Below are 26,262 nucleotides of genomic sequence, written 5' to 3'. Positions count from 1 at the left end.
GGTCTAGAGATAAATGAGCAGAAAGTGAGAGTGCGGGGAGAGAAACAGGACAGGAGAAAAGGGAAACCAGCGCCTTGAGATGTTAAGGAAAGAAATACAGTGAGAGAAAGAAAACACTATCGAGAGGTAAGGAGGTACCGTACTGCAGTGGCGCCTCTGAACGAAATGTTAGGTCAGCACAGACCAAGTGAATTCCTAATGTGAAAAAAGATGTATCAGGAAGAAAAATAAAAGAAGTAAAAGTTGATATAAGATTCAGCGATTCAGAGGGGAGGGTGTAGCTCAAGTGGTACAGTGCATGCTCAGCACGCTTAGCCTACCTGAGGTTCTGGGTTCAATTCCCAGTACCTCTTCCAAAGGTAAATAACACCCACTGCCCACCCCGCTGCCAAAATAAAATAATTAAATAATACAATAATAAATAAATAAAATTTTTTTAAAAAAGATTCAGTGATTCATTTTTAAAACTAGATGTGATCTACTTAAAAGGACCTGGGAGACAAGGAGATCATGGAGGTACCAGTGGAGACAACACCATAGCAACCACTGGTGAGGGGTGGGGGGTGGAGGCAGAGGAAGTTTCACCATTGCTGACTCAATTGAGGAGTGGGTTCTTCAGGTCAAATAAACAGAACTGAACTTGACGTTGGCAAAGGGTTCTGCAGACTCAGATTCTGGTATTAAACGTCCATACCATGCCTACATAAGTATATTTACAGAGTTGTGGCCAAAGATGGGATTTTATAATTACATATTGATTTATATTGGATTTCTTGGTCTGCTGCAGAGTTTGGAATCTCTCCAGTACTTCCCTGCCAATTTCTAGGTAGTTTATAGCAATTTCAAAGTACCTCCGAATATATTTTCAACAGATGGGATTATTAAATGCCTAGTGCAAACAATGATCCATAGATGTGTTACCACCCACCAGCAGACAAAGCAGATCTTCCCTCTGCTCCACTCTCATTCCAATAAATATTTACATCCTTCCATTTACTCATTTCAAGGCTGTAGGATATGGAATTTCATTGCTCTTTTAGGTGAATGCAAGAAATTATCAGTGGTTTCTGAATTTTCCAATTATCTTGCTCTCCAAAGAATTCATTTTTAGCATAAAAAATAGACACAGTTCAGGGTCTATAGATATTTTCATTTACAGATCAGTCATAATTCTAAGTATAGTATCAACTTTTTTTCCAAGTGGGAACTCTTTTTTTACATATTTATACTTTAAAAGGGAGAACCTTCCAGAACCTTCAAAAGTGTATGGTCCAACTGTCTTTTTTAGATGAGGAAACTGAGGCACAGATATGTAAAATGTAAAATGACTCACTAAACCAGGGGCAGAGCTGGAGGAAGGGGGCGTAGAAGAGGGAGAGAAGAGGCCAAAGTTACTGTGGGCACCTGCTGGGTGGCCCAGTCTGCATCTCTGCACTTTCACACACACACCTCACAGTATCCTTGTCACCATCCTATGACAGTGTGGCTAAGACTGAGCCAGGTTAGGAAACTTGCCCACTGTCACTTGGAGTGACTGATTTAAACCCAGATCTGTCTGATACTACACACCAATCCTCCCCCATCTCCCTACACTTGCAAAGAAAATAAACTGAACCAAGTTATATTAAATACAAAACTGATATTTATAATGGCATTATACAAAATTAAACTCAACAGCGTCTTAAAACCTTGGGTTTACAACCTACTATTCAATCTCCAGATTGTTACTGGTTTCTATTTTGGCAGCATAATTGACATTTACTTAAGAAAGGATGAATGAATACATATTTAGGTATAAATCAAGTGGAATCTTGGTTGTGTGACTTTAATTAATCAGTGATGAAAAAGTCCATAATCTTTTGAAGCATTATTTGAATTATCTGAAAAAAATGCAATGTAGACACTTTAGCTAGTCTTACCTCATCTAAACAATAAGAAATCTATTGAATGTATCCTATATACCCATCACCTAATGTTCACAGTGAGAGGCACATAAAGGTACAAGAATCAGCCAGCCACTGATTTAAACGCAAGACTACCTTCCACCAGAAACCAAGCTAAGGAACACAGAATGTAGTAAATGCGAAAGCTTCGTAGAACTTGGTATTTGTTTCATAGGACTTACAGCCTAGTTGGGAAATGTCTGATCAAACTGAGCACTGGTGCTCAATTTCTGTGATCCTGTTAATTAGAAATAGCTTGATTTGGCAGAGAGAATAAATAATTTACATTTATTTAAAACAATCTGTTGAGGGAAGGGTATAGCTCAGTGGTAGAGTGCATGCTTAGCATGCACAAAGTCCTACGTTCAATCCCCAGCCAATAAACAAACAAACAAACAAACAAACAAACAAAAAAACTAATGAATGAATAAAAAACAAAATCAGCCCCCCAAACAAACAAAAACAGTTTGGTAACTACATATCTGCAAGAAAACACCAGAGGACCACTGTGCTAATGAGACCTGATGCTTCACACCTATGAGCACAAAAGTCATCTTAAATCCCCATATGGTAAGTCTGAATCACATGACTGGTTAAGTAAGAGTGGGACCTATTACCTATTTACTGTAATGAAAACGACTCAAAGGACATGTACTATTACTACTGGGAGGAGCCCTGTGGCACAAAATTAGCTTTCAACAGACAGCAAGTAACACTCATGAACAGGCTTGCCGTGTCCTGCTCGCATTTAATGCATGAGGTTAGAGCCTAAGGTTAAAGCTGTTTTTCCTTAAAGTCCTCAATTTTCTTTCAGATCACTTTGAAATCTAAGTCGGCCCTTGGATCATCCTCAGTAGAATGGAAATTGGGAAGGGAATGAGTGGCTTCTGTTTTTACATCACCACATCCATAATTAGGCAGTGTTTTTAAAAAGAGAAACATCAAAAGTTCCAGGCACCCTATCTGTGTAACCTTGTGCAGTTTTGTAATCCAAAGTGGTATGCTGACAAACCTGGTAATTATTCTTTGTAAATCTCAGAGAGCCTTCTCTCAGTTGCCCGAGGTATACTCAGTAAATCAAATCAACTTCCTTCAGTATTTTAAATCCAATTTGCATCCCTGTAGAAACACATAACTCCTGAAGAAAAGAAGCCATGTCTTTGAAAAGGAAGCTGAAGTCTTTAAGGTTGGATTAAGTCTTTTTAAAATGGAAGACACTTTTGGCAGGATTTGAGTACATCCTACACCAATGGAAATTGGAAACCTGTCCCTTATTTTATGGACATTACTATACAAATTATAAAACATACTGTACAAATAGCCACCAACTCCACAGAGTGTATCTGCAGTTTCTGATAGTAAACTTGGTGGTGCGGGGGGGGGGAGCAAAAGTAACTTTAAAAAAATTGAAGTATAGTTGATGTATAAAACTATATAAGTTACAGGTGTGCAATATAGTGATTCACAATTTTTAAAGGTTATACTCCATTTATACTTATTATAAAATGTTGGCCACAGTCCTCGTGTCATATAATATATCCTTGTAGCTTATTTAATTTATTTTTTTAATGGAGGTACTGGGGATTTAGCCCAGGACCTCGTATATGCTAAGCATGTGCTCTACCACTGAGCTATACGCACCCCCTCTTGTAGCTTATTTGATACACAGCAGTTTGTACCTCATACTCCCCTACCCCTATGCTGCCCCTTCCCCTTTCCCTCTCCAAAAGTAACTTAATTTTGGATTTGGGGGTTTGTGAAGACATTTTCTATCTTCACAATCCCAAACTCCCCTGTCTAGACCTTCAACTCAGGGCAAACACACTATGCATATTCATTCAAGTCTGGATGTGAGGAACCTTATTTCACTGGATCAGGCATAGAAAGTCTTACAGTTTATGAAACAGGACCAAGTGTAATGAAGCCCAAAACAAGGCTGAGAGAACAGCCACAGTCATCCCAGCTCTCCTGCTCTCTCAGTTCACCACCCCCTTGGAAGATCTATTTCCATTTGTTAAAGAGGTACACTTTGTCCAACTACTGTACCTTCTTCCTATTAATAAAATGAATCACCAAATTAGTGGGAGTGCCAAGTGCAATCTTCACTTGGAAATCATTTTGTTTATGAAACAGCCTGGCATTCACAGCAAAACTGGAGCAAACCAGCCAGCTGGTGTCTCCTGAGGGCCCACGCTGTGTCAGGCTTTGGCCAGGCTGCTGGGAGACCGTGGCAGAATGAGACCACCAACAGCACCTGGCTGAACAGAGCAGCACACGGATCCGAGAAGACAGACATTGATCAAGTAAGTACAGTGTGATGCAGGCTCTGGGGAAGAAACAGGTGTGGAGGAGGGGCCTATGACAGGGAGACCTAACCAGATCCAGGAGTTGGGAAAGGATCCCTGATAAAGAGACATTTAAGGTGAAGCCTAAAGGAAGAACAGCTTTTAAGTGGGTGCAGAAGGGGTGGAGAAAGACACCTGAGGAGAGAGTGGTGTATACTTGAGAAATAGAGACAAATCTAAGGCAGGTGGAAAAAAAAAGGGCTAAAGCAGGGGAGAAGGCAAGTACCAGATCATGTAGGGCCTGAGGGGCCAGACGAGGGAACCTAGAATTGAGTGCCGGGGCAATCAGAAACCAAGGATCGGTTCTGAGCAGAGGTGTCCTATGATCGGATAGTTTGTGGTCACTTTAGGTCACTCTGGCCACAGTTGGGGTGGAAGTGGAGAACCTAGTTTCTTTCTTCTGATAAAACTAAAGAAGGAAACATGCATATATACTACACCCACTCCACCCCCTTTATTAGCTAAAAAATTCCCTAATTATGTAGCGAGGTGCTCTGAGTAGCAGGATGTAGGTACAAAACTATTTTTCAAAACCAGACATTAGTGAGCTTCCTGTGGTCAAGGGAAAATGTTACAGTTCATATCTGGGGTTTGCCCAGATATGATAATAAAGAAAAGCATTCTTTATTCTGGGAAGTAGCGTTCTAATCATGCAAATATTAGTGGGATGCCTACTGTCCTTGGGTAGCTCTCCAGTCCAGTAACCTAATCTAAAAGTAAACACTTCAGATGTTAGTAAGTTTCCCTAAGACTGTTCCACTGTGAGAAATGCACATCTTAACAGAAAAATATTTTTTCACTATTCCTCATGGAGTGCTACGTTTTTGTGGAAAATATCACTTAACTGCCCAGTTGTAGCCAGAAGAGTGGAGTAGATATAGTTACAAGTTAGGAGGCTACTGCTCTCTGCTAGACAAACGGTGATGGAGCCTTGGAGTAGAGCAGTGTTGAATCCAGCTGAGAGATGCTGGGGGATAGAAACCACAGGACTTGGTGATTCCCCAGATGGGATGTGCTAAAGGGAGGGGTGCTCCGAGGAAGGCTCCTGAGCAACTGGTGGGTGGTGGTGCCATCTACTGAGATATGAGCCCCAGAGGGGCCAGAGGGGCCATGGAGGAGCATGGGTACATCTGGACGTACTGAGTGGCCACCAAGTGTGTATGGAGGTAAACAGATGGAGAAGTAAGGCTGGAGGTCAGAAGAGAGGTAGGAGCAAGAGAGGTCAGTACGTGAGTTGTTTGGCACATAGATGCTATTTGAAGGCAAGTGTGGTCCAGAAGAGAGAGCAAGATGGCAGGGGAAGGGTCTGGGACAGACCCAGAAAAATGCTGGACTACATCAATAGCCTCCTAGCCAGTCCTCTGCTTTCACCCTTGTCCCCAACAGTCTATTCTCCACACAGAAACCAGGGTGATTATTTTCAACTAAAGTCATTCCTTTGCTTAAGACTCTCCAATGGCCTCTAATTTCACTCAGAGTAAAGCAGAGTCCTTACAGTGCCTGGAAAAAGTCTCAGGATCCACCTTGCCCCTCTCCTAATTGAAGGTTATTTCTCTGACTTCGTCTCCACCTCCACGCCTCTCCTGCTGGGCTCACTCTGCTTCAGGCACAAATGACTTTCTTGCTGTTCCTCAAATGTACCAAGTGTTTCCCCACCTCAGGGCCTTTGCACTTGCTGTTCCCTTTGCCTGAATGGTCTCCTAGATATTCTACATGTATTACTCCCTACTTCCTGAGGTCTCCAATTAAATATCAGCCAATTGGTTAAGACTTTCCTGAGCATCCTATTCTAAATTGCAGCATTCAACCATCCCTCTTTCCCTGCTTTCTAAAACTTATTAACATCTGATATATAACCACTTGACATACAGTTCATTATATATAATATAGTATTTATATGTACTATATATCAATCATCTAGTGTGTTACATATTAATTTTCATAATTTCCCACCCCCACATATAACTCCATAAAGCCAGCCACTTAATTTTGTTCACTGCTGTAGCCCTAGGGTCAAGAAAATTTTCTGGCATGAAATATGCACTTGCTAAATTATTTGTGGAATGAATATGTCTCAACATTTCATGACACAGTGGGAAAGGAGAAGGGACTGAAGGTGTAAGAGGAAAACCAGAAAAGACATTGTCACAAAAACAAGGAAGAGTGTGCAGATAAAAGCAATGCTCATCATTTATTGTTGCTTATCACGGCAGCAGACACCATGCTCACCACTTCCCACCAACTCCCTCATTCACACCTCCCTACTATCCCACGAGAAGTTAAATAACTTTTCTAAGGACATGATTTGCACTAAATCCTGCTAAGAGAGGAACTGAGTCCTAAAAACCGCCCACTGAATTGACTCACATGGAGACCACGGGGGACCATAACATGAAGCTGGGCCTGTCCAGACTGGAGAAGAGTGAGAGGTGAGAGGGAGGGAGGAACGAGCGCAGGGAGGCAGCCAGGTCTCCCCAGGGCTGGCCTGTGAAGAAGGGGATGGAGAGAGAGCGAGGGCTGCAGTTAAAGAGAAGGGGGGCTTTATTTTTTCTTTTCTTTTTAATTGAAATATAGTTGATATACAATATGATGTAGGTTACAGGTGTACAATATGGTGATTCACAATTTTTAAAGGTTATACTCCATTTATAGTTATTATTAAATGCTGGCTGTATTCTCTGTGTTGTACAATATATCCTTGTAGCTCATTTTATACCTAATAGTTTGTACCTCTTATTCCTCTACTCCTGTATTGTCCTACCAGCCCTGCCACTGGTAACCACTAGTTTGTCCTCTGTATCTCTGAGTCTGTATCTTTTTTGTTATACTCACTAGTTTGATGTATCTTTTAGATTCCACATATGATATCATAAAGTATTTGTCTTTCTCTGTCTGACTTATTTCACTGAGCATAATACCCTCCAAGTCCATCCATATTGCTGCAAATGACAAAATTCCATGCTTTTTTATGGCTAAGTGGTATGTATATATATATATATATATATATATATATATATATATATATATATATATATCTCACATCTTCTTTCCATTCATCTGTTGATAGACACCTAGGTTGCTTCCATATCTTGGCAATTGTAAACAATATTGCTATGAACACTGGGGAACATGTATCTTTTCAAGTTAGTGTTTTTGTTTTTTTCAGGTATATACCCAGGAGTGGAACTGCTGGGTCATAAGGTAGCACTATTTTTAGTTTTTTTTGAGAAACCTCCATATTGTTTTCCACAGTGGCTGCACCAATTTATATTCAAAGTAGGTTTTATTTTAGGTAACAACAAAATAATCTGAATTTCTAAAACCCAACCCCTTTCTGAGTTTTTGTTAGCATCTCTATATGAGCAATCAGCAAAGATGAGGTATTTGTTTTCCCTGTTTCCTGCTCCAAAGAAATTCAGACTTTGCTTGTATTTGATTTTAAAAAATCCTTGGCTATGCATAAAAATTGTTTCCCACGTCCTACAGGATGGAGAGATCTACGGAGGGGGGCGGGGAATGTATAATTGGGTCAACATAACAAAGAAACAAAAAGATGACCTACTCCAGTTCTCCAGGGAAGCTGAAAAATCAGGGCTTTAGAAAAATTAATCAAACCATACTATTCTGTGACAGTGTGGAAGAGAGGCCCACACACTGTACCTGGAGGCAGAAAACCTAGCTGGCTGGTCCCTCTGGACTAGCTACTGTTGAACGTTGTCACCTGTGCCATCTGCCCAACTTCAGTGTCAGGATAATATTTATTATGCCTCTCGATTCTGGAAAGAATCAGATGAGGTGGAGCTAGTAAATGTACTTTGTACAAACGCAAGGTGATCCTGGTATTTCTTGTGACTGAAGGTAAGTAAGCATTAAAAGATATGTATTATAACGTACGCAGCCTGGAAGCAACCTGTTTGGATATGTGTCCAAAACTTTCACCAGTTGGTTCAAGGGAACAAAAAAAATTCAGCGATTGCTTAACAATTCCACATGTTGCATCTTGAGAAACACCTGCATGTTTACACTTCATTCCTACAATCGGTGCTGTTGAGGCCGCCTGACTGTGAATCAAGTTGTCAGGCCCAAGCCTGCAGCACTATCTGTCCTCTGAAAATGCTGACTGTCACATACTATCAGTTTGCTCTGGATCTGACAATGTGACAATTCTGTACCCAAATTCCAGCTAATAGTAAATGCTTGTGCAAAGAAAAATCAGAACAGTCAGTTTAATTATAGGCCAGACAAGCTTCAAGACTCTCCCTTAAATACTTCTGAATTGAAGCCTTACTTAGGGCAAGGTCACACACGACTCCAGCCCTGCCCCAGTTCCCCAGCTGTGTCCATTTCTCACGGAGACGTGGATATGGCTATCTCCAATTAGAGGGACAAAGAACAGACCCCTTAGGGTTTTACTTTTAATTTTTAAATATTTAAGATGTCAAGTCCTGCTCTTTAGTGATCACTGTACAATGCAAATACTGAAAATGTTGAGCGGGGGCAGAGGTGGTGGATTAAGTGTTACAGAGACCAAATGCATCAGGCGTTTCACTTATGTAAGGTTCTGGGCTCCAAGAACCTCTGAGTAGGAGAGAATCAATCCCACATCCAAGCAGATAACAGCTAAATCACCCTCTCTACACAATTCTTCCCAACATCCTCCTGTATCTCTGCAAAACGAGATTGGTTCTCCTTCTCCCTGGTCCCCAGGGCCTGGGGTCCCAGGCTTCCCAGTGACAGTAACTCCCAAATGGCACTGTCTTCTGGGCTCTGGTGGCTGTGACAAGGAATGGCTGTGGTGGCTGTGACAAGGAATGGCCAGGGTGGGGCAGAGGTGAGAATACAGTTTCGGCGATGCACTCATAATTTACAAAAGAGTTGCCTCCTAAGGCTGCCAGTGCATTCTCCTTGCCTCCAAGGCAGCCTTAGCTAGGATAATGAGTATTATAAATGGATAGGATATGGTGGGGCAGGGAGGGGCAGAGCCGGGGAAGAGGAGGAGGTGGAAGAGGAAGAGGGAGAAGGTATTGCAATTCTTTACTGGGTGTTTGGCATCAAGACTGAAATTGGATTACGAAATAAATATGACTGAAACTGAGTTCCCCCGAAACCGGGTTCCCTTATCAAGGTTATGATTAATCTCTCTATCCAAAACTTTATTCCCTTTCTTGTCCCCTCTGACCTCACTTCTCTGCTAACTGAACACTAACCAACCAGAATCAGATGACTGAAAATGCTGTTGTCAATAACATGGTTAAGGTGCTAAAACTGCTCTTCTAGATATCATGATCAATCTACGAATTCCAGGGCGAGATGAGCTCACAGACCCCCAAGCCATGCATCACTGGGCCAGAGAACTGTAAACCAGAGAATCCTGACTCCCGAAACTACAATTAAGAGATGTCACAGAAATGTCACAAGATATGATTAACCCCAAGTTCTTTGTTCGGCCCCTTAAGAAACCCCTACCTCAAAGACCGAATTGGAGTGGATCTGAGGCTCATCTCCCACTCCCTGTCTTGGCGCCCTGCTGTAAACCCTGACTTTGCTGCAAACTCTCGCCGTCAGAGTTTGGCTTTCTGTACAGTGGGCACACGAGCCCTTTGCTCCATTACAGCACATCACCATTTGAGACCTTCCACATACAACCTCTGACTAGCTCTCCCTCCCCCTTTCTACAGCCGCCCCGACTCTGTACCTGAGCCATCCTGCTCTGCTCGCCCTTCCCGACACACGCCCTGCTCGTCCCATCGCTGAGCTCTGCCTCTCCGCTGGATGGGCTAACCCTCCTCTCTCACAGAAACTCCTCTCCTCAGGGCCCAGAGTAAACGCTCCTCCTCAGAGGAGTCTTTCTCAATGACTAGAAGCAATATCTCTTTCTTCTTGCCCTAAATAATATTCTGTCTCATGTAGTTTCTCATGTAACAATGAGAAAAGCTGATAATAAAATTACTCACTGGGCACCTACTACACTACAAGAATCTTGTGAAGACTTTTATACATTTTATTCCATTTAATCTCACAATATCCTCCATGAGGACACATTATTATTAGTACTGTTCCTTCTGTAAATGAGAAAACTGAGGTGGAGAAAGGTTAGGGACCTTCACAGGGCAGTGGGGGCACTGGACTCGGACCAGCTTGACTCCAGAGCTCGCGCCCTCTCCTCCATGTTGCCTCAGATTGTAATGATTTGTGCACGTGTCCCATCTGCCCTGGGAATTTCTGAGGTCAAATGTCTGGATATCCCATTTTATTACCTCAGGGCCTGGCTCAAAGTGGGTGCCTGAATTTCAGCAAAAGTAATTTGGGATGGTTTTACACACTTCTAGACAGATCTTTTTTTCCCCAGGTGTGCAATCCCTCTCTACACCATCCACCAATAAGGCTTCAGGACAAGTCAGGAGCAGCAGTTATAACAGGCTGTCAGAAGTCAAGAGTCCCAGATGCAGGGAGACAAGAGAAATCTGACCCTTGAAACTTTCTAGAAGCATTAAAGGGGCTCACAGGACATGGACACCGATGTTTATTAATTTTGGTGACCAGGTTTCTGAGACACAAGAGAATGGCCTCCGTGCGTGTCAGATAGATCTCTTAGGATGGCGAGTTCTGATGGGGTCTTTCTTTTCATGTGAGTTTATTATAAATTTATGTGTGTTGCAGTCAAGGTTTCTTCAGATTCTACTTTTTTTAGCCTCGAGGAGAATACATTCTTTATTTTATTTTATTTATTTATTTTTAACATCTTTAATATGGTATGATTCCCATACAGTAAACTACACATATTCCAGATGTACAACTTGATGAATTTTGGTGTATGTATACACCAATAAAACCACCGGCACAATCAAGATAGCTAACATTTCCATCACTCCCCAAGAGGTGCAAATCTCAAACTCCCAATTTATCCCTTCCCACTCCCTTTACCCCTTGGTAACCATACATTTGTTCTCTGTGTCTGTGAGTCTATGAGAATAATAAATTCTTGCTGAGAGCATAAGGCAGTATGGCTCACAGGTTAAGAGCAAAGAGGCTTTAATGTTAAATGGACTTGGTCTTAGAGTCCGATTGGGGAGGAAAAAGTTTTTTATCAACCCACTTAGGGTCCCTGGCTGGGCCTGAAAAGTAAACTGACAAAGAGAGAGTAACAGGAGAAAGACATACATGTATAATTCATATAAGTTTTATGTGACACAGGAACTTTCAGATGGAAATGAAGACCCCATGAAGTAGTTAAATCTGAGGACTTCTACAGCAGGTTTGAGGAGGACGTCACGTGGTGCAGGAATGTGCTAGGGTAAGGAGTAGGAGGTCATGCAATAAAGTGGAGGAAACAGCAGAGCCTGTTTGTTCAGATTCTTCTTGGAAGTCCCTTTGTCTTTGGAGATAAGGATGCTCCTTTCTTCTGGGTGCAGGGAAGACACCTCTCACTTGAGGGTGTTATGACCTGTGTCAGGGGAGCAGGGAGAGGAAAGGTCAGAGTGACCTCCCTGCTTGTGCTGTTCTCTCAAATTCCTTTAGCTTAAAATATTCAATAAACCTAGTGCCATATTTTGGGGAGCGTGTCCTGGACCCCATCAGTCCCAACTCTGCCCCACCTTTGTGATGCGGGACAAGTTACTTAACATTTGTGCCTCAGTCTCCTTGTCTAATAATGGAGGTATCATCCACACCTGTTCATCCGTAAGGTGACTGGAGGACAGACTGGGATAATGCATTAAATAAAGTGCCCAACACTATGCCTTCAGGAAACACTGGCACTTATTATTCAGCGATGACTATTATTAATTGCTGCTGTTGGAAGTCATGGTTTATAGCTCACAGCAACGCTTTTTTCATCTGAAAAATTCCTCACTGAAGTTTGTTGATTAGTGCTATTTCTTTCTGTCAAGCATTAGCAGTGAATACAGACACCCACACCTCTGAACATAAAAATGAGGAGAGAGAAACTGAAGCAGAATCATCCAACAATTAAAGACGCTTGAAATCTAAGACTGTAAGCCTCCCCTTTTCCTATCCAAGGGAAGATATCGCCTACGGATATTGTCTTTGGTTCAACTTAAGAGCCCTGTGGTCCTCCTTCTAAGAGCTTAGCCACTTTCCCCCAGCCACTTACAATGATGATTCTCAACCTTTAGAGGCCATCAGAATCACTGAGGATGTTTCACAAATGCAGATTCCTGGGCCCACCACAAGGGATGGCAAAGAGCATCCCAGGTGATTCCACTGCCAGTCGCGCTGGGAACCACCCTCTGAAAAATGTGGGCAGTAATTGACACCAGAGAAATACTTAGCCCATGTTAAGTTTATTTCCCGCATCAGAAAAAGATGGAAAAACGTCTTTTAATTTTCTAACTTGATATTTGCATTTCAAAAGACGATGGTTTCTTTTAAGCCTAATCCTTGGATTCTACAATGAGTGTGTCTATTAGTTATGACTTATTCTGGTGAGTAGTTTTTAAGTTTCCCTTAACTTCTTGGTCCTGATGAAACACTGAAGTTACTCTACTGTTCCTTCCCAAAGCTGCAGACTGGTATATTATTTTCTTTAAGACAGGCCAAGATCTTAATATGGTTCTCCTGATTCTGGGACAAGGAAGCCTGAGTCTTATTATTCCTGACAAACTCTGAAGCTTCCTTGCAGGGGGATGTTGGTGATTATGGAAAACATGATGCAGAAATGCCTGCAGTATCTGAAGCAGAGGACTCACAAACCTTTCTAAAACTCAATAACATCTCATACGATATATATCCTTTGCACAAATATTTTATATATGTATAACCAATTCTCAAAGGTCTAGAACAGAGGATGTCAGGAGAGAATGCAGTTGCAAATACTGGATATGTTCCAGGACTAGCCAGTCAGAGCATTTCTTTCCCTTGATTCCAGTGACGTGGGGCAGCAGAGCACTTAAGACCCAAAAGACCTGGAACTCTAGGGGCAGACTGCCAGAGTTTCAAATCCAGCTCCCACACTCCCCACTGTGTGTTCCTGGGCATGTTATCTGACTTTCTGTGTCTTGATTTCTTCATCTATCAAACAGGATGTTGTAAGAATAAAGTTGGTTCATAGTAAGTATTATTATTGGATGTCACTATTATTGGATGAGCATGTGACCCACACCGAGCCAATGACACTCAGTGTCAGGACTTTTGCTGGAGATACTTCTGCTGGAGTTGCTAAATCGGTAAAATTAAAATTGGTGGAGAAAGTCTTCCTGAGACTGAGTGTCACAGTGTGGCAGAGGCAAGAGGGCTGAAAGACAGAGGGGGCAGCTGGGGTTTCATGTTATTGTTTGAGACCAGAAACCTAGTCATGCCTGGACATCTAGTGTGGGTGGGACTTTTCAAAGATATCGGCTATTAACTCTTTTTTTTTTTTTTTTGCTTGAGTCAGTTTGTGTTGGTTCCTATTACCTGCAAACAAAAGAATTCTGACCTAGCTTTACTGAGACATAATTCACATACTATTCGATTCACCTATTAAAAGTATACAATCTGAAGGTTTTTAGTACATTCACAGAGTTTTGCAGCCACCCCTATGATGGAGGAGTTTTAATCCAAACCTTGTCAGAAATGGTTCAGCAGGCATGGGGCATGGATGGGGGTGGGGACGGGCATGTGCAAATCTGCTTCCGAAGCCACCACAATTTTGAAACTATTTTTGAAGTTGGAATCATCGTCTTTTTGATTTGGAAGTGGCTTACAGTTCAGCGCAGTATAATGGAAAAGGAAGTGAACTGGGAATTTGAATCCCTAGTTTCTTCTGAGGCAAATTATAAAATCCCTCTGAGACCATCATACTCTACCTAATTCTACAGTTTTGGTCAAATCCTGTCATTTTTTTCATGGTAAAACTGAGGACCAGAGAGGTTAAGTCAACTGCCCAGGTTGACAGAGGTACTTACTGTTAGTCATTTTCAAGAATACATTTCAGTTTTCTGGACTGTTAGTTTCAAGCAGTTCTTACTTTTTCTGCAGGATTTTATACTCAAAAGATCCAGGTCAATCTCTTGAAATGCTTGGAAGTTAAAAGAGTCTTTGAAATACTAATCAAATATTCCTTCATCCCAGAAATACACTGTGATTAAGGGTGTTCCCCATACTTATGTTCAATTCCAGTGTGTCTCTTTAGATAAGAGTGTTCTACCTACAACGTAGAGAAAAATTAATATACCTTCCTTAAAGCAGCATATGATAGGGAATTGCAAAAGTATTCTATGGTGCTTGGTATGATAGGTAGATAACAGGCTGGTAAGTTTCTACACATATTTGTGCAATAATCTTGGTTTGTAGGACCAGGAGGTTTATTACAAAGAAGTCCTCCTGGGGATGAGGATGGATGATGGTTAAGGGAATAAGTGCACTCGTTATCTAACAAAAACAAAGAGATTTGATAACTAAACTGAAAATTGAGAATAATTTCACTTCTAACAGCCCTTGGGGCTTTAGATGACTTATCAAAGACATAAAGAACACTTCAGCTGTTATTAATTACAAATCTGTGTTTCTAGGCACAAAAGAACTCTCTATCCAGGCTTTGGAAATTTTTAGAAACATACTTCCTGGAAAAACCTGAGAGGTTTGGATCTGGCCAGCAAAATGTAATACGGTCTGGGGCAGGATGCAGTATACTTAGCCATATTCAAGGACAGAAAGGCATTTGTTTTATCTGGGATATCCTGTGAAAACACATTAAGATCACCCAGGGAAATAGCAGCAGCAGGGATATTATTTGTGGTCATCGTTGTTTTTAATGCATGTTTTTTCCTTTGTGAATCTAGACAAAATAAGTTGAACTTTGTAAATGAGTACTGGATGTTTTATTTAAACTACAAGCCAGAAGTGGTAGAATTCTTAAACTGAGTTCAGTGGTGAGATCCTTGGATGGGCTTCAAGAGGAAAAGAGTGGAAAAGAGGAGAAAAACTGCCCATAATTCCCCCACCCTGATACAACTACTTTGAGGACTTTGATGCATTTTCACTTACTTTTCTTTTAAGTACTCACTGTATAGACGTACAATTGAGACGAGAAGAAGCTCTGAGATGTCCTGCCAAGACCTGCCTCTACTGAACTCTCCTCCCTCCCAACACACATATTCTCAGCCTTCAAAACCAACAAGACCCACCCCATCACTTGCGCTAAGGTCGGTCACTACAAGCCCAGGATCTCCAGGTATGCAGGCAAATGAACATCATCACCAGGATGCTACCCCCACACAATTCTGATGGCCGAACACCCCAAACCCCTCCACTCTGTCCTCGAGACCGATGGTCCTTCATCAACAAATTCCTCTCTATCCTTAAACTCTGAACTTTTTTTTTTCACTTTCTCATTCTAATTGAAACCTGGGTCTTCCCTGCAGTCACTGCTCCCTCTCCCACCTCCATTGTGCTACGGCCCCTAGTTGACTCCAGAGTTGGCCTCCTTGCTGCTCTGTGTCAATGATCTTCCTTTCGCTCAATACTCACCACCTTTAAAGAGCTGTCATAGACTAGACCATGGACTGGTCCTCCTTGCTGCAGTAATCAAGAGAAACCTACCCTCCACCCCCATCACTCTCCTCTCATTCCTTAAAGATGTTAGCTCCTGACTCACTGTTGCCTTTGCCAACATTACTTATGTTATAAAATACTTGGTGATTTCAAAATTCACAGGGGAGCCTCCCAATACCCCTGCCCCTGGGTTCCTTGAGCACATTTCCATCAAATGTCTTGTTCTCCACCCTACCTCAGCTTCCCCCACAGTCACACTCTAGACCATGTCATTGCCAAAAACTGCACTGTCTCCCTCATCCATTTCAAGCATCCCAAACACCACTTCCTTGATTTCCGGCTCACTCCCGTTAGTACCCTTCCAATCCAAGGACACCTATGATGCACTGATCCCACCACTTTTTCACTACTGTTAATATTCCCTGCACCTCCACTTAACTTCTTAAGCAGCTTATCATCATTCACTCACTTATACTTCCAACTCCAGTGCCTCTCCTTCCCTCTATTCACCTAGCAAAACACCCACTTTGGTTAACTCTGATTCTCCCCTTACTCTGTGCCTGCACCAGAGCAGCTCAACAAAGCCGGAAAAAACATACCTAAGTGGCTGGGTTCATTTTAGATCCATAACCGGAAACCAGGTGGGCCACCTGGTAATCTGACATTCCCTTTGTTCTCCCTCTCTCCTAGAGGGTTAACTCATACTTCTCTGAAAACAATCGCAGCAATCAGAAGAGAACTTCCACAAATGCCGACCACCACATTGACCTCCACCTGTCTCTGTGCCCCTACACACGCCCCGCGTCCCCTCCTGTCACCCTACATGAGCTGTCTGTGGTCCTGAGGCCAGCCCCTCCCCTCCACTCCACATCCCAACCCCCTTTCCCTATTCAAGGGCATCTTGGCAGCAATTGTCTCTCTTCCCTGCATCACTGTATTTTCTCTTTCCATGGATCATTTCCAACAGCATACAAACATGCTGTTATTTCCCCCAGGCTTAAAAATCTGTCTCTTGACCTCATTAACCCCTGTTAAAACTAAGTCAAATCTTGTCCCTCCAGCTCAAAACTCCTTAAATGGCTCCCATCTCACTCAGAAAGACCAAAACCCAACAGAGACCTTCCTAGCCAGATCTCACTTACTCCTTCCCCCTCCATGCCTCAGCCAGACAGGTGTCTTCATCCTTCCTAGCACACACTCTGGCATGCTTCCTCTGGGCCTTTGCACTTGCTGCTCCCTCTACTGTGTGCTCTCCCTCAGGATATCTGAATAAGCATTCCCTCACTTCACATCTTTAGGCAAATGTCATCTTCTCAGTGAGGGTTTCCTTGGCCTCCTTGTGTGAAATTACTCTGCAGCCACACCTCCAGTACTCCCTCTCTCTTCCCTGCTTTATTTTCTTTCTTGGCTCTTAAGACTTTCTAACACATGATGTACTTACCCGTTAGGTTTATTGACTGCTCCCCCTAGTCTGTATTCACAGAGCTGAAACATGAGCTCCATAAGAACAAGAATTTTTTTGGTCTACTTTATGCCCGAAGTAGTGCTTGGCGCGTGGTAGGTGCTCAGTAACTATCAGCTGAATGAATGAATGGTTAAAATGAAAGACACAGACATAATGTCTAACCATTTTAAAGTTTTCACAATCATGCTTATTTAGGATTCTTCTGTAGCCTCTACATTAAGAGTTCTCTGAATCAAACATAAGGACCTTCGTTTTATCATGTTCTACTATACACATGTCTTTGTCTTTCAAATACAAGTTGATTTCAGAATGAGAAAAGTGAAAATCCTGAAGTGCCAGCAGTAATTCGCTGAGTCTCTTTCCCTGCTTTTATTTTGGTTTATACTGAGTTTGGTTTGGAGGGAGGAGGCCTTGGTGTCAGGCTTGGCAAGGGAGTAGAGAAGATTTTGAGAGGACTTCAGAAAGAATATTTGGCAACAGAAAGGAAAGAAACCCATTCAGAGGATAAGGGGGGAAAGGAGGCACTGGAAAGAAGAGAAGGTGGAGTCAGTCATATCACCTGAAAATACGGTCTCTGCGTCAGAAGGTCACAGTGGCCCAAAGCAGCTTCCAAGGATCAAAGGAAAAGTGGCATTTCCCAACAGAAATAAAGATTTCAGGTGTGATTAAAAGTAAAAATAAAAACAAAACCACAACAGGATAGAGGTTCCAAAACAACAGAGAGGCAACTCTGCAGTTGAAAAGACCTAGGTTTGAGGCTGGCTCCCCGCCTTTCCAGCGCTGGGATGTAGCTCTGGAAGCAAAGCCCCGGGTACGGGTACGGCGGGCAGTGGGCGGGGCCATATGCTGGCTCCTCCCCCAACCCCCACATCGCACCGCGACCCCGGAGCCCGGGTGGAATGTGAATAGCACTTTCAGGAACAAACGCACAACTCAAGAGAAGAAACCGCAGAACTCGAGCTGCCTCTACCTTCGCCTCTACCAGACGTCACAGAATCTGCTTTTTTTTTTCTTCCTGCACCCTCACACCCTTCGTTTAACCCACTCCCGAAATCAGCTTCCCACTTGTGTCCCCACTCCACAACGGAACCGGCGTCTGGCACGTCAGTCTCTCAGCTGCCAACTATTAATTTCCATTTAGAAACAAAGCATTTTAGCAGAGACCCAGGGACCCAGGAGGCACTGTGCAGACTCTGGCCTCCATTTACTACTCCAGGCTGACAGATTTTCCTGCAGGTTCTTGTTTTTCTTCTTTGGAGGAAAGCTTGTTTCCATAGAAGGATTTCCGCCCTTTGTGTTCATTCTTCGTTCATAGTTTTTGTGTTTACTTTTGCTTTTTATCCCTGCATAATCCTTGCTCTTTCAAGCATCTGAGGAGACTCTGGATTGGAATCGCCTACCCTTTCCTGAAAATATCTCTGGTTCCCGCCATTAGGGGTTGACATATTTCCCAGTGTTTCTTTCACAACTTTGCAGTGTGAAAGGATGCTGATAAATCATGTGGAGGAGCCTCAAGATAACCTGGTGTTTGTTTATGGGATATTTTCCAAGTTTTTAGCCAAGGCTCTGTGCAAAAATAAGTTCGTTTCAATGGCGTTCTTGGAAAGAGGGTTCCAGGTCAGTATGAGCTATGTAACCACTGATCTATTTAGAGGTCCAGCAAGCTTGAGGAGGGGGAGAGCCTCTTTGCTTGGAAGGCTGGGAAGCCCACTGCTCAGACATCAGCTGTGCCCGCTTAAGCAAGGCACTGTTCTGTAGGACTAGCTCAGAAGCAGTAGGGGCAGGGGGCTGGAAAACTGCTTGGTAAACACTGGAGCAACAACAAAAAAAGTGGCATCATGAAGACCACCCCCAGCAGAATATAACCTCCATGAATGAAGGCAGAAACTTCTTCATGACTGGTTCGCAGCGTGTCCAGCACCTAGCTGTGTGTGCAAGTTATTATTGGTGTTTAGTAAATATCTGTGGAATGCATGAATGAATGAGGTAAAAGGACAAGGTACCACAAGAATTCTCTTGAATAAAAAGGAGAGTTTGGGAAGGAGTTAAATCCGCTGTTGTCATTTAAGCTTTACTAAAAAATGTCTGTTATTCTACAGAAACCCCAGGCTGGCCTGGCAAGGAGAATGAAATTTAAGTCACCAAAGTATTTTATGCCATCTATGACAAACCAAAAAAGGGGGCTTCAACCGAAAACTATGCGGACTAGTGTGGACCAAATATGGCGCTAAGGCAGGAGATGAAAAACTAAGATAAGGACTCCTGCACACAGAGCTATACCTATGTGGCTTACTACGCATGTGCATATAGAAATATACAGTTACTATTTATCAGCACTTGCCTCATCAGACACTATTTTATACTTCTAGTACCGCTGAGATGTGGTAGCATTATTGTTTTCTTTTACAGATGCAGAAATTGAGGCCAAGAAATTTTTTGAATATAAGGCATCCCTGAAAATAAGGTAATTTTTCCTTTTCCCAATGAAAAAAACTCCCCTCTTCCGAAGATTCTCAGCTAACTTGAATAAAAAAGCTTTTAGAAATAACAGTACCAAGTCTCACTGTTCAAAATAAGGAACCTACCAGAGTCATTGACTTCATCCTTCCTTTGGCCAGAAGAAGAAAAGACAGAAATAGAATGTTGAGCATCTTGAAAAAGCAATCAAAACTTTATATAATCTTGGGGAGTTACAGTTACCAATTTGAATAATGTTACCCCATGAAAATTAATTGGCAAGTAATGTTATTTCCATTGGAGATAATATTAAATTTTAGAAAGTCTGGATGTCTCCAAGTGGGTTTCTTAGAGACAACTCTAAAAAGATATTTAATGGTTACTAAAAACAGAGTAGGATTTTATTATAGGAAGGTTTCAGCTTTCCCTTGCTCTTCTACTGTAGCTTTACTGTTTTAGCTCTCAGTACTTAAATTAACAGCCTCTCTTCAAGACCTAGGGGTTTGGTTTTGTTTTGTTTTGGTGGGGGAAGATAATTAGGTTTATTTATTTATTTAATGGAGGTACTGGGGATTGAACCCAGGACCTCATGCATGCTACGCTTAGCACTCTACCACTGAGTTACCACTACACCCCTCTCCCTCAGGCCCAGAGGTTTTCTTAACCAGCAAGTGCTAAAAAGGAAAACTGCTGAGTTGAGCCACAGACAAGATTTCATTTGCTGAGTCTGGGTCAGAAACATTGACAGCAAATTTAAGACTAAACCAAAGAATATGAGAATAAATAGATCTTGGGAAGGAACATAAGACCTATATTTTCCTTCCAGGGAAGTGAACAGTGTGTACTCTATATCTATTAACATTTCTTAATGTGATTCAATACACATATTTCAAATATCTTCATCACTAGAGTGATTTTTTAGTCAACTAACACAGTTTCCTGGAGTCTTTATGTCTATCTTGTTTTCCCAGTAGAAACACACCTGAATACAAACATGGCCCCTCTCCCCACCATGTTGTTCAAATAGCTGTGTATTGTTATATAACATATTTACCAGTTTCCAAATGCTCAATAGTACAAAGAGCGTTGACATGAACATCCTTATGGATAAACCCATACATATGATCTTAATGATGTTTATAGATCTTGCTAGGTCAGAAAACCAAGCAGGACTCTGTGGGGAGATCCTTTCCCCACAACGGTCCCCAGCTTCTTGCTCATAAAAATCCTTTAGCCTCCTAGACCTTCCCCAAGTTCCAAAGAGCAAATTTAATCAGAAAAGTTTAAAAATGCAGGAATAAGCCAAAGAAAGTTAAACAGGACAAAATTATAATAGTTTAACCATAAAACAAAGTCAAGGATCTTTAGTTCCCCCTGAGGGCCCATAGATAATATTGTGAGCCATATCCTTGAGTTGTTTTATAGAAAACTAAAACTCCCACCAGGTGGGAGAAGTTCACTGCATGCTGACCACTAACTAGCACATAGACCCAGACTGGTTAAAATCAGGTTAATGACTGAGATTTCCAAAACATCACCCTGTTACCTCACTATCAACCAATCAAAGAACTGAATACAAGTTGATCACACACCCTGTGATCCTCTCCCTCACACTGTCTTTAAAAACTCTTCCCTGAAAGCCACTGGAGAGTTTGGGTCTTTTGAGCATGAACTGCCCATCCTCCTTGCTTGGCACCCTACGGTAAACACTGGACTTCCCTTCACCACCACCCAGTGTCAGTAGATTGGCTTTGCTGCAAGTCAGGCCAGCGGATCCTAGTGTGGTTTGGAGACAGTCAAAGGTGTGCTTATTCCTCATGTTTTTAAGCTGCATTGGCAAACTCTCCAGAAAGATTATCTATTTCTACTCCATAGTAAGGTAAAAGTTTCATTGTGTTTTCCTGATATTATTATGGCTACATTTGCCAGAGTTTGGCTATAAAACTCAATACAGCTGTTTTAGAAAAGTTTTTAATTGAAGTATAATATACAATAAGTAAAGTGGGTAAAGTACACAACCTAAAGTATAGTCCAAAGAATGTTTATACAGGTACCCCTGCAGCACCATCCATGTCAAAATATAGAAAATTCCCAGCATAGCAGGTTTCATTAAGACTCTTCCAGATAATACCTCCGGGCCCCCACCCTGGCACGAGGAGTAATTTTTTTTTTCTTTTTTTACTTTCATCACCACCAATTAATCTTACCTGTCTCTGAACTTCATGCAGGCACTCTTTTTGTCCCTGGCTTCTTTTACCCAACATAGTATCTTTCAAATTCATTCATGTTTTTGCGTGTGTCATTGGATCATTTTTTAAAAAATTAGTTCATTATTTTCATTGCTATGAAATATCTCACTATATGGAAGAATCACAATTTATTTTATCTATTTCCCTGTTGATGTCCATTTGGGTTATTAGTTTGGAACTATTAGGAATAAGGCTGCTATAAACACCCTCGTGCATGTCTTTTGGCAGTGAAGGGGAGCAGAATGAGCCACCCCAAAACGTGTCACTTTGGCATGGAGGTTATTGTGAGCTGAAGACAATAAAGACCCAGCAACAGGAAAAGTTTTTGACTTTCCTCTTAACTGCCTGAAAGAATGCAGAAAGGGGGTCTGTACCAGAAAGAGAGCTATTCCCAGAGATAACATTTTCATCTGATTTAATCTGCATGGCAGGGCAAACATCTGTTTAACCAAACACGTGCTCCTCTTAATGTCCTGTGTGCCTTCCTCCCCTTTGATGCCCCAGACCCCCACATCCCTTTCCTCATCTTAGGATGGTGTATAAGCCTAATTGCCTGACTCCCTTTGAGTTTTGTGGCTTGTTGGACTCTTATAGGTATATGTACTTAAATTCATTTTTCTCCCATTAATCTGTCTTTTAATTATTGGGGGGGGGCTCCTCAGCCAAGAACCTAGAAAATTATCTTTCCCTTACCCTCCAGTGGACACAGACACTCATTTCTCTCGTCTGTATATCTAGGAGGGGAATTGCTGTTCAAGGGTTAGGTATATGCACAGCTTTAGTGGAAACTGCCAGTTTTTCAAGATAGCTGAACCAATTTCCATTCCCACAAGTAAGGTGAGAGTTATAGTTATTTGTTATCAATATACTGCCTAAACGTTGAGGTACTTGGTAGACATGATCGGAAAGAGTCTTTACATGTTCTATTTATATTTCAGTAATTTATTCTGGGTTTCACCTGTGGTGTGTAGAGTACAATAATGAAGGAGGGTTTAGACAGTCGATTCAAGTGGTTAATTCTTGGTAGAAACAGTCGCAATTATTATCCTGGTCAACATGCCTGAGATAGCTAAAATGCAGCAAGGTCAGAGAACCCCTATGACCTTCCAAGTCAAATTACTCACCTCCAAGATGAAACTCTAAGATGTAAGAGTCCATAATAAGTCACAGAATCAATACTCTAAAGTCAAGGGCACTTTTATCTCTAATCAAACTTAAGAGATTTATGTCTAATTACTAACACATATGATGCTCATCATAATTAAACTTATCTCCATGAGAAATCTCAAAAAACATACAGACTTTGATGAGCTGAAGCCTCTCATCTGTCTGAGAAGGATGTATTATTATGTTCAGTTTCTAAATAAGTGAACTGAGATTTTTAAGTGTTCTGGCTGAGATGGTGAATCAGCTTCAAAGGCTCTATGGAAGTACCAACGCCAATTCTTTATCCTCCAACTAAATCATTGCCAAGGACTTTTCCACGTGTGCACTTATAAAAAGTAATTTATAACTGTCTACCTGGTGGGTCTAGGCATCTGGTAACAGCTGGAGCCAAGAACGCTGGAATCTGCACAAATGCCAAGAGTGAGGAAGTGAATCTGCCACCCTCCTGACCACTTCCCCATCACGCCCGGGACGGCAGTGGTGCAGAATGTCTCCCAGCTGCCCCTCAGGACCTACACTACTTGTTCTGGGAGTCCAACCTATGTGGCCGGCAGCAAGGGCTTCCACGTGGGCTCACTCCTGGAGAACGCTGGCAGGAAGAGGGAAAGAAGATGGGGGCTGGGGTATTCATCCCCCTGGTTTCTTTCTGTATGGCTTAACGGTAGGTTGGCCACATCCCTTAACCAAAAGTCACAGCTCTGGTCAGGCAGCCCCCTCCACACGGCCTCTTGTCCTCAGGTTCACTCCAGTGTTTCCAGGGCCTAGAACACTGCCTGGTACATAGCAAGCACTCAGGAAATATTTGTTGAATCAATGAATGAATAAAAGCTGTGATCTATAAGAGCCAGTACCATGCCTTCTGGGAATTTACAAAGAATGAAGATGGACAAAAAGAGGAATACACACAACTCTAATGAAAATTAGCCTAACATAAGTATCACAAAAGTGTAACACATTGTGGGTAAATGAGAAAAGACAGTCTGAGTAATTAACACAGCATTTAAAAAGCAACAGGGCATTGCTTTCAAGTAACTTAATCTAGGCTCTCAGCCTTCTCAGCAGACTTCCTAATGGGCCAGCTTTAATAAGCAGATGAAGATAACTTATAATTAGTAACACAATTTGTCTTAAACTGTTTACAATTTAGGTTGATAAATAAATCTCTTTTTCAAGTGAGCAAATGAGACCTTCAACCCAAATTCCGAATGGGTGAGTCTGAATGAATGAGATCTTGAATTATTTGGACATGAGCCCCAAGGGGCCATCACTTGTCCTTTTCCCACTAATAGGGCCCTTGTACAGAGACTTTTTTCCCTTTGACCTGAATATGGACATGTCTTTCATTTCTTTAGTATAAAAGCCACATGTATATAAAATTGTTCTAAAAAGTTCCCTAAATATGAAAGTTTAGAAAGCAGAAAGCAAGCCATTTCCTCTCCCCCAATCATCCAGCTGTCCTCTCCCCCAAATGACAACAACGATCAGCAAACTGGGCCCATGAACCAAACCCCACTTGCTGCTTGTTTTTGTACAGCCTGTGAGCTAAGAAGGGTGTTTACATTTTTAAATGGTTGAAAAAAAATCAACAGAAGGCTGTTTGGTGGCACGTGAAAATTACACGAAATTCAATTTCCAATCTCCACAAGTAAAGTTTTCTTGGCACGTAGCCACGCCCAGTTGTTTACATGCTGTCTGTGGCGATTTTCTCACCAGAGCTGCCGAGTTGAGTAGCATCTGTAAGCTAACAGGACAGATCCTGTCAGCCTTTCTAAAAGATATCTCTCTTTTTTAAAAAGAAATTTGGGGGGGGTCGGTAATTAGGTTTATTTATTTATTTTTGATGAAGGTACTGGGGATTGAATTCAGGACCTCGTGCATACTAGGCACGTGCTCTACCCTAAGCTATATATACCCTCCCCACCAAAAATACCTCTCTTTCTAACTCACTATCTTTTATTCATCCATCAACATATCAGACAAATTGCTTGACACAATAGCTCCTGTTTGCCCACGTGCTTTTCTTCATTTCATTATACATCTTGGCCATTTTATGTTTCCATAGACTCATCAACTTTCTAATAAGTTATTTCAACACCAGCCATAGCCCACAAGGGTCTCACAGGCATCTTACCACTAGCCATGCATTCAAGGGCATTTCTTTCTTTCTTATCTTGTAGGGACTACCAAGCACAGGAAGTACAAGTTGGAAGGGGTTCAGGAGAAATGGGAGTGATAATCCTGTGATTTCCCTTTAAAGTAAACACACCACCCTGGTAATCAATCACTTCCAATTTGGCTGGTGAGGTCCAGTGGAACATACCCTAGGTAACTGTTCTATCTGATCAGAAAAGTATTTGCAAAGCAAATGTGTTGAGTGAGTGGGGAGCCCCAAACAAAAATGTTAGATTTTATTCTTCTGCCCTTTTAGCTAATGTGAGTAACTAACTTTATACTATGTAGTTCTTATACCTAATTTGCAGTGACTCACAGATTCACTTAAGAGTCTGATTTTACATTTAGTTTCCCCAATTACTCTGATGGCACTTAGTTGATATTCCACTAGCAAATGTGTTTTTTCTTAGAAGATTCCAATTTAGTCAGTAAATCTGTACTAATGTACATGGTCTTTGGTATTTGCTTTAGTGAGGATAGAGGGTTAAAAGTTAAAACATTTTAACTATGCAAAAATAATTTCTGGGATGATTTTCAGGGACGTTTGAAGTAAGAGTTTTTTTCTAGAGAAGACTTCTCTTGTAATAGCATTAATATTAAAGAAAATGAAACTTTTTTGACCTTACATTTGAATCTAATTTATGTTGGTTACGCGAAGCTGGCAGGTGCTCCAGTTACCTACTGTTGCACAACATACTGTGCCAAAGTTTAGTGGCTTAAAGCCACACTAGTCATTTATTTTACTGATGAATTCTACAATGTAGGCAGGATTCAATGGGCACATCTCATCTGTGTTCCATGTGGCATTAACTGGGGTCACTCAAGACGTTGGAGGAGCCACCTGAAGATGGCTCACACTCATGTGGTTGGTGAGCAGGTGCGGGCCAGGACTGTAAGCCAGTGTCCTTATTCCTCTCCTTGTGAGCTTCTTGATGGGCTCCTTGGGCTTCCTCACAGCATGGCAACTGGCT

The 26,262-nt window shown here is 41.8% G+C and overlaps 1 protein-coding gene across 2 annotated transcripts in view; it reads right to left on the bottom strand.

Annotated features, from left to right (window-relative positions):
- Positions 1-26,262, bottom strand: part of TMCC3 (transmembrane and coiled-coil domain family 3) — a 272,235-nt gene that overhangs the window by 119,381 nt on the left and 126,592 nt on the right. The window contains exon 1 of one of the 2 annotated variants that reach the window (XM_072973212.1): positions 9,984-10,052. The exons of the other annotated variant lie outside the window; for it this stretch is intronic. Within the exon in view, the coding sequence (XP_072829313.1) occupies positions 9,984-9,992 (9 nt within the window). The 5' untranslated portion in view covers positions 9,993-10,052. Of the gene's footprint in view, positions 1-9,983; positions 10,053-26,262 lie in introns of those variants that run through there. 2 annotated transcript variants of the gene reach the window in all.

Source organism: Vicugna pacos, chromosome 12 (assembly GCF_048564905.1).
Source record: "Vicugna pacos chromosome 12, VicPac4, whole genome shotgun sequence".
Taxonomy (NCBI): Eukaryota; Metazoa; Chordata; class Mammalia; order Artiodactyla; family Camelidae; genus Vicugna; species Vicugna pacos.
This window is presented reverse-complemented; position numbering and strand designations above follow the sequence as displayed.